The 14266-nt window shown below is 34.8% G+C and overlaps 1 protein-coding gene across 7 annotated transcripts in view; it reads left to right on the forward strand.

The window, feature by feature from the left end:
• NIPBL (NIPBL cohesin loading factor) overlaps positions 1 to 14266 on the forward strand; it is a 154326-nt gene that overhangs the window by 81085 nt on the left and 58975 nt on the right. For 5 of the 7 annotated variants that reach the window (XM_057364678.1, XM_057364677.1, XM_057364682.1 and 2 more), the window contains one exon: positions 1322 to 1954. The exons of the other annotated variants lie outside the window; for them this stretch is intronic. In XM_057364678.1, the coding sequence (XP_057220661.1) occupies positions 1322 to 1954 (633 nt within the window). The remainder of the gene's footprint in view (positions 1 to 1321; positions 1955 to 14266) is intronic. 7 annotated transcript variants of the gene reach the window in all.

The following is a 14266-nucleotide window of genomic DNA, read 5'->3' on the forward strand; positions in this document are numbered from 1 at the left end:
CAAAGAGGTCATCAGTAAAAGCACACTTTACATGTGATTGAAGCTTTGATAGARATATCCATTCTGGTTTTTCGTGTACAGGTCAGTACATTCTTTGCTGATTCTTAACAGTTCTAAGAAGATATGGTGGAAATTTAAACTGCAGAATAAAGCTACTTTCTTGTTCAGTGGTGTTTCTTAAAATGAAGCACAGGACCTGTATTCCAGTTAATTTTTGCTTGTTAAAAGTACTGACATATGATGACCTGACCTGAATGACTAAAAATAATCTCAGTCACTGTTTCCCAAACATCAGTATTCCCCAGTGGATTAATGGAACCTGAATGGTTGCTTTAAAAAGAGGAGACTGTGTGTGTATTCCCCACCTTGCACAGTATTCCCTTTTAAGCTAAAAATGTAGCTCAAAATTACAATTGGGACAGGTTGAAAAGCTTCTCTGTTCTTCAGATGTCTTTCTAGGCTAACGGTTATAGAAACCTGGTTAGTTGGAGCAATTAAAACTTCAAATGTAATTAATTGGAGAAATTATTTAATTTAAAGTGTCCTCTTTTAAAAATTTCTGTAGGTAACACTCAAATTCTGGAAAGAGGACATGTGGAAACAAGAATTCCTACATTAAACAAAAGAAAGAGGCGAGATAAGGGAATGGTAGAAAAATGCCTTAACATAATTAGTGTTTTCTAGATAGTAGTGAGTGGGGGAGGTTGGAATAAATTTACCTAAAATAAAATTTTAAAATAGAAAGAAAGGGGAAGAAGAAATGTTAAAAATGACCTGTCAGAACCCAAGTTCAGGAGGTTGTGTATGAGTTTTTGTTGTTGTTGAGGTTTTTTGTTGTTTTTTTTTCTAATTAAAAATGTGTGGCTGAATTGGCTAGTGACTATACGCTGTTCATTACGTCTTCACTACTGGACCATAGAAAGAGTCTTTTTGATCTTTCCTTTTTTTCTGTAGTCAGCTTGCTTTCATTGATAATTTCCTAATAATTTATATTCTGAACTTTAGGTATTATTTTAATTTATTCTTTTTTGGTGGTGGGGTTTTTTTTTTGTTTCGTCTTCTCTGCAATGATCCCTTCTCTACCTGCAGTGGACAGCTAAAATTCTTAGGAAATGCTGCAACTATCTAGATTCCTATGATATGATACCTAGATTGCATCTTGATCTAGCAATTATGTGCTTCCCACCAATCTTATTCAGACCTTTTGTGAACACAGTTATATGTAGAGGTACACATTAAAATTATGTAGGTTATATTTAGTGTGTTTTTATATAAACATGAAACAACATAACTGTTCAGTTTTTCTGAATTATTATTCTAGGATCAAGACAACCTTTAATCCAACAATCTCAGCCTCCACCTTATTCATCACCTAGAGATGTTCCCCCAGACATATTGTTAGATTCTCCAGAAAGAAAGCAAAAGAAACAAAAGAAAATGAAGTTAGGCAAGGATGAAAAAGACCAGACTGAAAAAGCTGCAATGTATGATATCATTAGCTCTCCTTCCAAGGACTCCACTAAGCTTACATTAAGACTGTCTCGTGTAAGATCTTCGGATATGGACCAGCAGGATGATATGCTTTCTGGTTTGGAAAACAGCAGTGTRTCAGAGGGTGATATTCCTTTTAATGTGCAGTACCCAGGACAGACTTCTAAAACACCCGTTACTCCACAGGATGTTAACCGCCCACTAAACGCTGCTCAGTGTTTGCCGCAGCATGAACAGACAGCTTTCCTTCAGGCACAACAAGTGCCTGTTTTACAACAGAACACTTCAGTTGCTGCAAAACAACCTCAAACTCCTGTGGTACAGACACAACAACAGGTTTCGCAACAAGGAGCTATAACGTCATATGATGAAGTAGAATTGGATGCATTGGCTGAAATTGAGCGGATAGAACGTGAATCAGCTATTGAAAGGGAGCGATTTTCAAAAGAAGTGCAAGATAAAGGTAAAAGGATTGTGTGTGTGTATATACACTATATATTATATAAATATATATATATGCATATAAATCCCATATATATATATATATATAAATCTTCTTGTCATTGTCACATAGTTCAATTCTGTTTACTCAGTGTAGGTTCTTCTGCGACATTCATCTCCATTCCCTTCCAACAGTGAACTGTAATCTTTCATATGTGCATATTTTTAATATCTGATATCTTTTATTTGGGGTCTTAATGGTTTGAAAGTGAAATTCTTACCTTTCAAAATTTCTTTAATATACTCTTACTTTGAACCAGGGGTCTTAATGAAGTACAGTTGATGTTGTTTATAGTTTCTTAAATCCCTGCAGTACCATAAATCAAAATTTGCAGTAAGTTTTGATAATTGTGTTATTAACCTACATTGCCTAATTTAAGAAAATGCAGATAAACTGTTTTATCCCATTTCTATTCATATCCCCATTTGAATTAAATGTGATGGAAGTATTAGATTAAATTCACATCTGTTCTTTTTAGAGGTAGTRTAATGATGGGGTAATATATATGTGATTATATTGTCTCTAATGTTTGTTCAACTGGATATTAATTATTATGTAGGCATTAGAAACTTTAGCGAACTACCATATATTTGTATGGTCTCTAGCACAGAACCAGGTGAGCCTCTGAAATGTTTTATTTCACTTGGGTAGGTGCACTTGTTGTCTTAATGGATTTAATTGAATCTATCAATTTTTTTTGTTTTGATTTCTCTATTGTTAACTGATTTGAAGGTCTTCAGTTTCAGATGTATTTTATAAATTAGATAGTAATAATTTATCATAAGTATTTTTGAGAATCCTCTGCACCATGTTTAACTTCTGAGAAAAAAAGCCTTTTGTAGCATAATGCTAATTTTTTAGATATTCTCAAGGAAAGTCTTGCAGAATGGAAAATGGTGAGAATTCTGGTTTTGAAAGTTCATAGGTGAAAATGGTCGAATGTGGATGAACTTGCATAGAATGAATTTACACACAGTTTGGGTCTTTAACCAGCAGAGATGGTGCAAATTTTCTCTCTATTCAGGGTGATTTCTCACTATTTTTAAAGATGCTGGAGTGKCAACGGGAGAAGAGCACATGTGTGCGTGCGTGCGTGTGTATGCTTAGCCGTATGTGTGTTTGTAAACATTGTAGAACTAAAAGGTTAAATTTCTAAGTTGTTTCTTGTTTAGTAACTAAATCAAATCTTCTTAGGAAAAGCTATTTATGAATATAAGGAGACAACATGTTCGCCTCAAAAGAGATCTCTACTGATCTCTTCTGTCTTTAATTTGCTTATATCTCTTCCATAATTTTTATTTTATTGTTGGAGAGCTTGTGGTTTGTGGCCTAATATTTCAAAAGTTACATTTATGTCTACACACATGAATAGAATCTCCACCACGTTTTACCTGAGAAGCAGCTGAAAAAATGCACACTTGCAACTTCTGCTTGCAAACACTTCAGTTAAGACTAAAAACACATTTTCTGTTTCATTGGGGCTTTCAGAAAACATTGAGCATTAGTTGTAAAATTTATTTACCATAATTATGTATCCATGGTCAGAGTCTTGATTTGTTTCTTTTGGGGAAAGGAGTGATTTTTATAGAATGTGYCCATTCCTGTTCACCACTGGTCAATACCGTCTTCTCAAAGAAGGATTCCATCCTTATGTTTCTCTCTTACCTGCATTCTCTGGTAGGTCTCAGATCTTCCTGAATTCCTACAACTGCTATAAATCAGATGCAAGAATTGCTCCTTATATTGGGACAAATTATCACTATTCACTTGTGCTAAGTTGTTCCTATGATAAACAGAAGCACTTTTCACCTTTTCACTTTGGTGAAACTTCTTGATGTTTCAGCTGTGAGTGCATAGTGTTTACTTGAAAAAATTTTTCGCTGTCTTGTTATCTTGGAGAATAACAGTCTTTAATTTTTGGTAGTGCTTTTGCCATTGCTTGTAAGTTTGTGCTATGTCTATAAACTGATAACACATTAAGATTGCTCTAGTTAGAGTTGTGTGGTTTGGTGAGGCTGCAGGAGGAAGCTTCCACTGTTGTTCCTATGGGAATATATTTGTTAGACATACGTTCAGTAACTTCTAAATATGTCATTCATTTCTGCAAAGCTGCGTAGTGTATTTGTACAAAAGCTTGGCATACATACATGTACTGTAAGTTCAGATCACATTATGTTAAGGAAAGAGCGTGGGTGTAGCAAGTGCTGTCTAATTAGAGTGGGAGTGCATAGGGCCTCCTGATGCTTTACAATAGCAAGCATCCCTTTAGAGAACTTACTCAAGATGCTAGCACCTGCTAAAATCTGCATGGAAGCTTCTTTGCTGCTTTTGTAATAGAGGCATGGCGATATTACAGCCATACTGCTTTTTCTGTGTATACTCATGCTCATTTCCAATTAATTACTTTCAGTAGAGTGGTACTCAGAAATTTTGATAGTAGGTTAGTGGACTTTATTTTAGACATGAAATCTCAATAGTTCTATACTTCATCACAGATTTTCAAGTGCTGTCTTTTTAAATAGTAAGGGTTTGGTTGAATAGGAATGTTCTGAGGCTGATAATCAGTAGTGTAGTGGAGCTGCTTGTTTCAGAGAAGCAGCAGAGATTTTGGGGAGGGGGAATTCTTGCTAAAAGTTGCACCTCTGCTGTACTTGCCTAAGGCAATGCTAAGGTTTCGTAAGGTTTTTAAATGCTGAGGTCATTTTATTATACTTTGTGCTGGTGGGAAATGGGAATTGGAGTTTTGTGGTAATTGTAGTACTTTCTGTATTAAATCATTGTTTCTAACAAAGCTGTAAAARTATTTAGCTTTCGCCAAAGTATCTCAAAGTGGGAGGCAGTCTGTGTTTCAGAAGAGGAACTAACACAGTCTTTTGCAGAAGTGCCTTCTTTGAAAAGCAGCTTATTTTCTGTAATTTGATTTTCATGCTTTTACTTCATGAAAAAGGAATCTTTAATGCAAAAACCACTAATGCAAAATCTGACAAATTTGACCTACTGTGTATCAGATATACATAAGGAGTGGTTTTATACTACTGACTTTGTTCCTCATATCTGAGTGCTTTTTGCTGCTATGTTTATATAATTCTATCCTTTTGGGCTGCTTGGTTCCTGGATTAAGTGGAGTGTAGGGTCTTTATTCATCATGACTGAGATGTGCAAAGTTTAAAAGGTTGGTTTCATCCTGGTTCTCTGGGTGGAAGGGCAGAAGCTCATCTCCTCTTCCTACTTTCTCCTTCAAGAAAGACTTTCTACTGATTAAGTTCACAAATAATTTTTCTATATCTGTTAGTGAAAGGAGATTTTGAAGTCCAGGCATTGGCACCAAAAGTTACATTCTAATACATCTGTATTACAATAGAGATGTATTCTAATAGTACTGTGAAATAAGTCCATGGAACACAACATACTCAGGTCTTCAGTTCACATTGCTCCCCTCACAATGGCCTCTACACCCTCATGAAATACAAGATGTTAATCAATACTAGACCATATCTTCTCTTTTGAAGGAATGTGTAGTATTACAGATGGGTCTAGCACAGGTTATCTGAGTTAGGAAAAAATGATTAAAAAGGGTTATTAAAAAAGGGTAGAAGTGGATTGACTTTTTCCACAATGATTGTCAGGCAAACCATCCTCTSTTCTTGTTACATTGTGATATTTTGATGTTATAGTTTCTTTGGAAARGTAGTAAAACTTCCTGCACACTTCCTTCTCTTCTATCTACTGCCAGTAGTCACATTTCCTGTACTATTTGGTGCTGTTGAAGGCTTTTGGAACAAGTAGAAGTGTATATTCTGAACCAGTTTTGTTCACTTAACTGAAATTTTGCTTTTTTCACATTCTGAAGTTGACTACTCCAAGAAAGTACGAGAATTCCTATTAAGTTTTTGAAATTGTTCCAGGTATTTCTGTTGTTCTCAGGCATCTTTTTTTTTCCTTTTGGGAGATGGGAATGTTGAGGGAGAAATTTCATTTTGGTTRTCTCAGTTCTTTGCATTAACTTGTGCTTTACCACTGTTAGGTACAAATGGGTTATTTTTGTGTGTAGTTAAGTAAAGTAGTTCAAAATTAGTCTGCCATTTTAAAACTAAACCTATCCTAAAACATTATGTTAAGTTGTTTTTCAAGATTTAGCTCTGCTGCAGAATTAATTTTCTGATTCAAAGTTTATACATCAAGATCTTTCATGCTTTTCCATAAAATCCAAGTACTGTGAGGCAAAAATATTTAACATATTAGTTCTAAAAGGAGTTCTGAGTCTTCTAGCAATAGGAAAAGCAAAGATAACATTGAAAATTACATAAACCCCCAGAAAGTAAAGCATCTTTTTCAGATACTCTTTTTCAAATTTATTTCAGGTTTGTTTTTTTTTTTTTACTTTATTCAGATTTGCTACATTTTAATCTGAGCTCTTCCATGCATAGAATTGTGTGGTTAAATTTTAGGCTTCTTCAAGGATATATATCTTCTTTGTATAATATCGATGTTTTAACACATTAAGTGGCTCTGCTTTTGCTTGTAAAAGGCATTGTTTTCTGGGATTTGTAAGAAGAGTAATGAAATAATTAACCATTTCGTTAGGAGGCTAATATTTTTTTAAAAAACTTTAAATCATTGGAAGAACTTTTTAGTGAGACAAAGCGACTTGTATCTGTGTTTTTCCCTATATATTTTACCCCTGAGGATCCATTTTACCCACTTCTTTGGAATCTTACTGTGGATTCTTTGAATTAGGAAGAAGTCAAGCTGTAATAACTTTATTTCCAATAATGGGTTCAGTTAGGGGGCATTTGGATGCCTGCTGTGGGCCCTTCTTTTTTTGATTTGTTCCAAGCCCTTATCAGCAGAGACACACATCCCAAGAGTGTGAATCTGCCGGAGCAAAACTCTCAAAACTACAGTTATAGGTAAGTAACCTTTTTCTCTTACCTTATAAGTTCTCACCTAGCTCCTTTCCCTTTCTCCCCCCTACCCATCTCCCCCATAAAGTTCCCTAAAGAGGAAAGTAATAGAAGAACACTATTAAGAATGAATAGTTTGTTTATGTCTAATTTTATGTAGCCACTTAATGAAATGCCAGAATGTGTAATTATAGCCAGTATATTAACATTCATTTCCAAAAACATCTTATAGGGGTCTTACTTCCTTAAAAATGGAACTGCAAGTGTAGTAATTTGTATAGTAATCTTGCAGATTGCAGTCATTAATACCAGAAGATAAAAGATACAGTGTGAAAGATAAATTACTGTGTCTGTGTAGCAGAATTTGAGACTTAGGTATTGTGTTTTGTGTATACAAGCTTTCATTAGGTCTGCATTTTGTAGTGGGATGTAATGGATGAAACTGGCACCTTATATAGCTCTTCCAAGAAAAAAACAGCTTTGCTGCCTCCAGTTCCTACAGGAGAGAGATTTTGTGTTTCTGTGTGTTCAGGCTTGTTTTAAGAATTGTAAGGTGAAGAAATTCCTGTTCCATTTAGAGGCATTGCAATGAAATGTTGCAATGTTTCCACCTATCTGGGAAAAGTTACCTCCGTTTGTATTTTTTATAAGATTAAAACACTTTTCAAATTATTTTTTTAAGTAAAGTCATATAATTTAATATTATTTTTATTTGTGCTTATTTATGTAACATGAAATCAAAATTCCCCTATTTATCCCAGGTTGTGCTTTACGTAGGGTAGTGCAGAAACTGCTGTTGTAAGAAGGTGTAGAAAATAACTAAACTGTAGCAGGTTTAGCAAGAAGCCTTTTTTTTCAGTCTACACTGTAAACTTAAACTAGAAAATTCAATATAGATTGCATGTAATATATACCCTTGATTGTACCTGTTGGATGAGAGGATTTATGATACTGTTGACCCAGTAACAACTTACATTCTGGGACAGTCATTGTTCTATAATGTATTTTCATTCTGGTAAAGAAATGGCATGAGTAGTTAATAAATCCTTTTAAGAGCTTAATCCCAACCTTTCTGTAGTTCAGTGTCTAAGAAGACACAGACCTTTTTTTCATTGTCATGCAATATAAATGCTACTGATCTACTTACTTCATATTTTTGAGTCCAAGGCATGGTGTCAGAACAAATTCAACAGCTGGAAGGGAGAAGGGAAACTCACTGCTTATTTCTAAAGTTTTCTGTTTATACATATGAATTAAAATTCAGTTGGATATGTTCTGTGTGATACCTAAAATAAGTAGTTTTCATTAAGTTTGATGTTAGTGTGTTGCATTTTTCTTGTGAAATTAGATGCTGCACTGGTTATTTCAAAGCACACTTTAGGTTTTGCTCAGATATTCTGAGTTTGCAAAACTAATTTTGCACAAAGCCATCACAAGGATAAACCCCAGTGTTTATTTGAACAATTTATCTTATAAATAAATTAAAATCATATTGTTTTTGAAAGCAGTATTAAATTCAGGGAGCTTAAGTTACAGTTTCCAGTYTCTAAACAAGTGTAGATATTTGATTACCTTATTTTGCAGTTCAATTTTTGTTATTTTGCTATAAATTATATGTATTTATAACATAACATTATAAATATTTGTTATCTTCGATTATATAACAGTAATATTTTGTTGTATTTGTTCTATATATATCATATATATGTTATATATAAATAATATTTATATTATTATATTACAATACACTATATTCTCTAGTGTAGTATTTCCTTTGTATTACTATAGTTGACAGAAAATAATGAGTTACCAGACATCCTTAAGTAGAAAAATTCATACGACAGTATAATTGTGTTATTGCTATATTTAAGAAAACTTCTGATTCTTTTGATAATGTCTACTACACCATAAGACATGTCAGGGATTGCTGTAGCMTTTTTGTGTTTTGAACTGAGTGAGTTTAGACATCCCTTCTGATGGGGCTTCCTTTTTGGACTGTGACCAGAAGTTTGATCAACTCTTTTAACATGTCGCTTAATATTAGCAGCTGTTTCTGTTCTGAGTCTTGCAAGTCCCTTACTTTGAACTGCAACAGCTGGAAGTCCTCTGGTCTCTTCTTTGGACATTTTTGGGATTATGTATCATTCTGTAAAGCTTCCTATACAAGGTTCATGACAAGAAACAAGTTTCTTGTTTTCTTCTGTAATGAAGGAWACAGTGAGAATATAGTTTTTAGCCTGTGTTGGCTGAATCTCTCCTTCAAGGAGAGAAACTAGTATTGTGGAAGTCTCTTCTSTTGGTGGGAAGGGTTCTCTTTGGTTCAGTTCTTTTTTTCTGTTGCCATAGGACTTTGAGCAGAGGGCAGATGGGAGCAAATTCTCATGGTTGTCAATGGTGTGCATTCATGAAGAACTAGAAAAGATTGAATATTTGCCTTCACTCCGTTGATAGATCATCCATTTGTATCCATTGGAATTTTAAAGATGCCTTGTGTACAGATTAGATTCTTGTGGTCTGCAGTGCYCTGTTGCTTGGGGGGACACAGCAGTTATTAGACAACTTTGAAGAGATGTGTGAAAAATAACTGAGGAAAGGAAACATATGTTTGTTATTTGGACATTTAGCTATGTGTCACCTGTCGAAAATTTCTAATCTTGATTGCTAGTTTAAATAAGATAAGCTTTTAATTGGCCTCTGCCTGCCTTGTCTCTGGTGTTATTAAAAAAACAGAAGGTTTGACAGTATGTAATAACCTCTTAGGACTAGTGTATTTGAGTTTAATTTATTAATCAGTGGTTTCAACAATTATATAAGTGATATTTCACATCAGTTAAAACATATCCCAGAGATATGAGAGATGTGAGGTCTCTGATATGAGAGATTAGAAGAGTTAGAGTTTTAAAACCATAAAACTCGTGTTTTGCTTTATTAAAAAAAAAAAAAAAAAACCCACAAACAAGGATTTGTACTTTAAATTACCATTAAAATGGTTCATCTACAATTCAGCATTAGAGGATTGATCTTATTTATGTCTCTCAAGAGGGAAACATTAACATTTGACCATTTTGGATGTGAAGTCTCCTACTGAGTCCCTTGCAAGGTGTAAATGGGGAAGCRAAAACTTTGCTGTTATGTCTATTTATAATTATACCAAACAGTATTAATAGAGGGAAGTGTTACCATTGTCTAAAAGGAAGCTTAACAACCATGCTCATGGTTATTATTTAGACTTACTACCTTTTCATACACACTTAAAAAAGGCCCATTTCAATTTGCTAGGCCAAGCAGTGCTATAAGTTTTTAGGGTATCATCCAGTTATACTCAGTTGTTTAAAGAGTTTATTCTGGTATTGGRGGCAATCATCAGGCTTGTGAGGGAGCAGCAATATAGAGGAGTACTAATGATGTTTTGGCTGCTGCTTTGGGAAAATTATTTAGGATAAATAAAAGAATAAAGATACTTGTATAATACAGCTCCTCTCATCCAGCTGCTGTTTCTAACACTTCCTCGGCTTGTAAGCATATGTGTTTTCAGGATGGATGTTCTTCAAGCCACAATTGYCTTGTAGTTTCAGCAGAAATGTATCTCAAGGTGTGTGTGGTTATTCCAGTGCAATGTGATTTTATGCACAAAGATTAATTAATTTCTAAATCCTAAAGTACTCATAATGTTGATATGCAGATATTTCCAAAAGTGAAGGCCATAATCTATCTCCAGGAATACTGTTCATAGGAGGACAGTGGGAGATTACCACTTGGAAAGCCAGCTAATTTTTTTCTATGTCAAGCCTGTGATTCCTGTAAGGTTTTGTTTCTTATGCTGCAGTGAATCATTTCATTTCACAGAACAACTCTCCTAYCTTTTAGTATGACATAGCTTATGGTCTTTCTTTGAGTTCCAAGGTACTGCCTTTTAGTGAGCATGTTGCAATGTAAAGAGAACATTCTTATGAATTTGCCAAGTCAGAAGGATTTATACATACAGTAACTGGGATCAGACTGTACTTTGAGCTGCCATAAATTTGTTAAAGGAATTGGAAAAAGTAGATATATTTTGTATATATCTACAACCTCAGAGAAAGGTGAAGGAGTGAATAATGGCTTTGAAAATAATCTGAAAACTACAAGCTTGAACCCAATCTCTTATATAGTCAGAAAGCTCTTCTGTGACTTACATATTCCTTCTACTATGAATACTGTTTAAAAAACTGAAGATGAAATATCCTGATCACACTTTGGACTAAAGCACTTGTGAGCCAACATCTTTCGAAGTGCGACAATCTTTAGATCTGGGTCTCTAAGATATGAGAGAAAGACAGTAGTCTTAYAATTTGGGAAAGCCCTAGATCCCCATAATAAAAAATGCTACTTTCTATGGAATGAAGTGGATGGAGCTTGGATACTGATGCCTTGAAATATATGAAGTATATTTCAATGGATATTGTCAAAGTTCATCTGTTCATTTTGGGACTCTGGCTTAACGAAGTAGATAAGTGCAAGCTTGCATATATTTGACTGTGAAAAAGAAGATATGAAGACATCTGTTTTCAGAGGCTCACTGCTCTCTCCTCACCTCTCTGATTCTAATGCTCATATAGAGAGTGAGTTCAAGATTTTATAAAGCCTCCAAACCCCAATGACATATTTCAGCTTTCAAACTTTGGCAGCTATCATGTCAACTTAAAAGGTTTTTATGCTTATACAATGGAGTTTTATCATTAGGCTTGATGAAGGCAGTGGTACTATGTATTCATCCTACCTTTTTTGTCCTAGTTCAGCCTGATATTTTCTTATACGCGGGACASCTTTTTTGTCCTAGATCCAGAATTCTCATAGAAACAAAGCAATAAWGATCAAGTGTAGTTTTGAGGTTCACCTTCAAGATGCATTGGAAATAAGAAGAAATGTGTGAGTGATCTGTGAATCTGTCTGCAATCACCTTGTCATCTAAGAAAATAAAGCCTTGAAGGTGTCCTTTTCTTCTCAGACCTAAGAGGTCTAATTACTAACACATCAGTATTCTATTGTCAAGAGAAGTGAAGAATGTGCATCCAAAGATCTATGTATTTAGATGGAATATATATGCCAAGTTGTGATTTGTTCATCTCCTTATGTATTGTCAACGTACAATTTGACATTTTGGATGATGAAGAACAGCAGCATGTTGAGCCTGGTCACTTACAGAAGTTCAAGCAAGAAAATTGGCCCTACTTGAATTGTTTTGGTTGTTTATTCATGCCTTCAGCATAAGGGCTGTGAAAGGTGAGTTTTGGTTGCTCCAGCTACAGCTGCTTAAGACATCACAGCTCGTGGCCATCTGCTCCTATAATAGGCATAAGAGAGGAAAACATTTTCTTGCTTTTAACTGAATCATGCAGCCTGTTAGGTTAATGCAAACCACTTTCACTAGTCCCTTGTGATGCGTTAGGCAGTTAAATGTAGTTGTGGAAATACGAATGCATGTTCCCTTCTGCTACAGGTGATAACTTCAGTTAAAGGAAGGGGGCAGATAATGAGTAACAGCAATGTCTTAAAGACTACTGTTAGATCTACCATCAGAGCTTTACAGGACTTTTTCAGTGTCGTGAAGTGTCCTTTTTCAATCCTGGCATTTCTAGACTAAAATGTCAAGGCCGACCAACTTTCTCATTAGAACGCAAGTTTCTGAAATTACCTTTCAAAATTGAAACAGTTCTAATTGAGAAGTAAGGCAACAATGTGTCTGGATGTATGTATATTTGTTTTAATTCATAGTGTAGAAAAATTAATCTGTGTAAGTCCTCATATGAATCCAGCAGTGGCTGTAACAGAGAAAAAGCAAAAATCTCCATGCTAGAAAGCTACATCTCTGATTTGGAAAATTTATTTTGCTTCGCATGTCTATTATAAAGTTGGCAGTCATTCCTACATGCTTTTATTGAACTTTGCAAAGTTCTTCATTCACAGTTGATCAGTTTCTGCATGGAGTTTATTGTATCTGTCTTTACTGTCTTCCAGCCATTAAATCTAGTGCAAAATTTTTGAGTGTTAAAAAGTTAGAGATAGCCAAATAGATTTGAGGATGAAAATGATGGGTAAAATTGACCATGGTACTTCTTGTTACTGTAGCCTAATTTTAATCTTAGAGGTGATCCTTCCAAGTATTTCTTAATAAGAATCTCCAAAAAGTTTACAAGAAATTAGTAGTCTTACCTTGCAATTCTGGTTTAGAATTTCAGAGGAGTGTGTGGTTTTTTTTTCATTGGCATTAATTCCCTATTTCTTGATTCCATCCTCCTTACCATTTGTTGTCCTGCTCTAAGTAGGAGAGCTGGCTCATTGCATCTGGTGATAAAGCACCACAAACGTATGCACAATGTACAGGATTTTTCTTACGTTACATTTGTGGTCTAAGCATTTTGACAATAGAACTATGTTCAGTAATTCCTTAAAGTTTATAGACAGAAGTTCTGATTACAGAGAAAGTAATTGTTTTTTTGAAAAATTATGCAGTGATAGTTGAGAAATGAGAATATAAGCTTTAGTGCAGGTAGGGTGTTTCATTTTTGTGGCAGCAGTTATTTTTAGTTTAGAGTTCTGTGTTGGTTATATAAATGGGTTGTAGTTTAACTTAAATAGAATATACTCTTTTGGATACTTCCATGTGCTTCTCATTTCTGTGACTTTTACAAAATTACAGGATGTGTCGTTGGCTCACTGTTTTTCTCTATTCTGTTCCAAATGACTTTTTAGTGTAAGTTGAAGGGCTTATTGCAGAGTTAGGTTCCTGACAGAAAATTATCAGTGAACTTTTTGTTTTATCTATTAAAAGCATTGTGATTGCAAAGGGAAAATACTCAGGTTTTTGTGTTTAGTCACCCCCCACCTAATATGCATGTGTTAAGGTAAAGTCTCCAACCTTTGGTGTACTGCTTTGCTTCAAAGAGAAGCATGGAGTGGTGGAGTAGTTACCTTATCAGTTTTGTTCGTTTGTGTATTCCCTGGCTAAAACGTGTGAAGTCCAGCTTCAGTCCATGTACTGAACCAAGTAGGGAAAACCTGTGTCATAGTCATTGCAGATCCTTGCTTAGTACATGTATAATTAAGCAGGTTGAATCTGCAGAAGATAATCCTTTATAGTGGTATTCCTCAAAAAGTAGTTGTGAAGGTACACCTTAACTTTGACTTTGCAGACTTCTGCTTCAAGTGTAATTGAGTAATTTGAGGGGCTTTTTTAAATGAGGTGGGTTTTTTTCATCTTTATCACAGCTGTTTTATTGGGTGGCTCTTTTGGGAAGCACACAGGTCCTTTGCTTTCTTATGTTTTGTGGGACGGTTTTTGTAATGATTAACTGACATCTGTGCTAGACTGGAAATGAATGATAGTCTG

This window comes from Malurus melanocephalus, unplaced genomic scaffold (genome assembly GCF_030028575.1).
Source record: "Malurus melanocephalus ecotype Western Australia unplaced genomic scaffold, MMel_1.1 scaffold_41, whole genome shotgun sequence".
NCBI lineage: Eukaryota > Metazoa > Chordata > Aves > Passeriformes > Maluridae > Malurus > Malurus melanocephalus.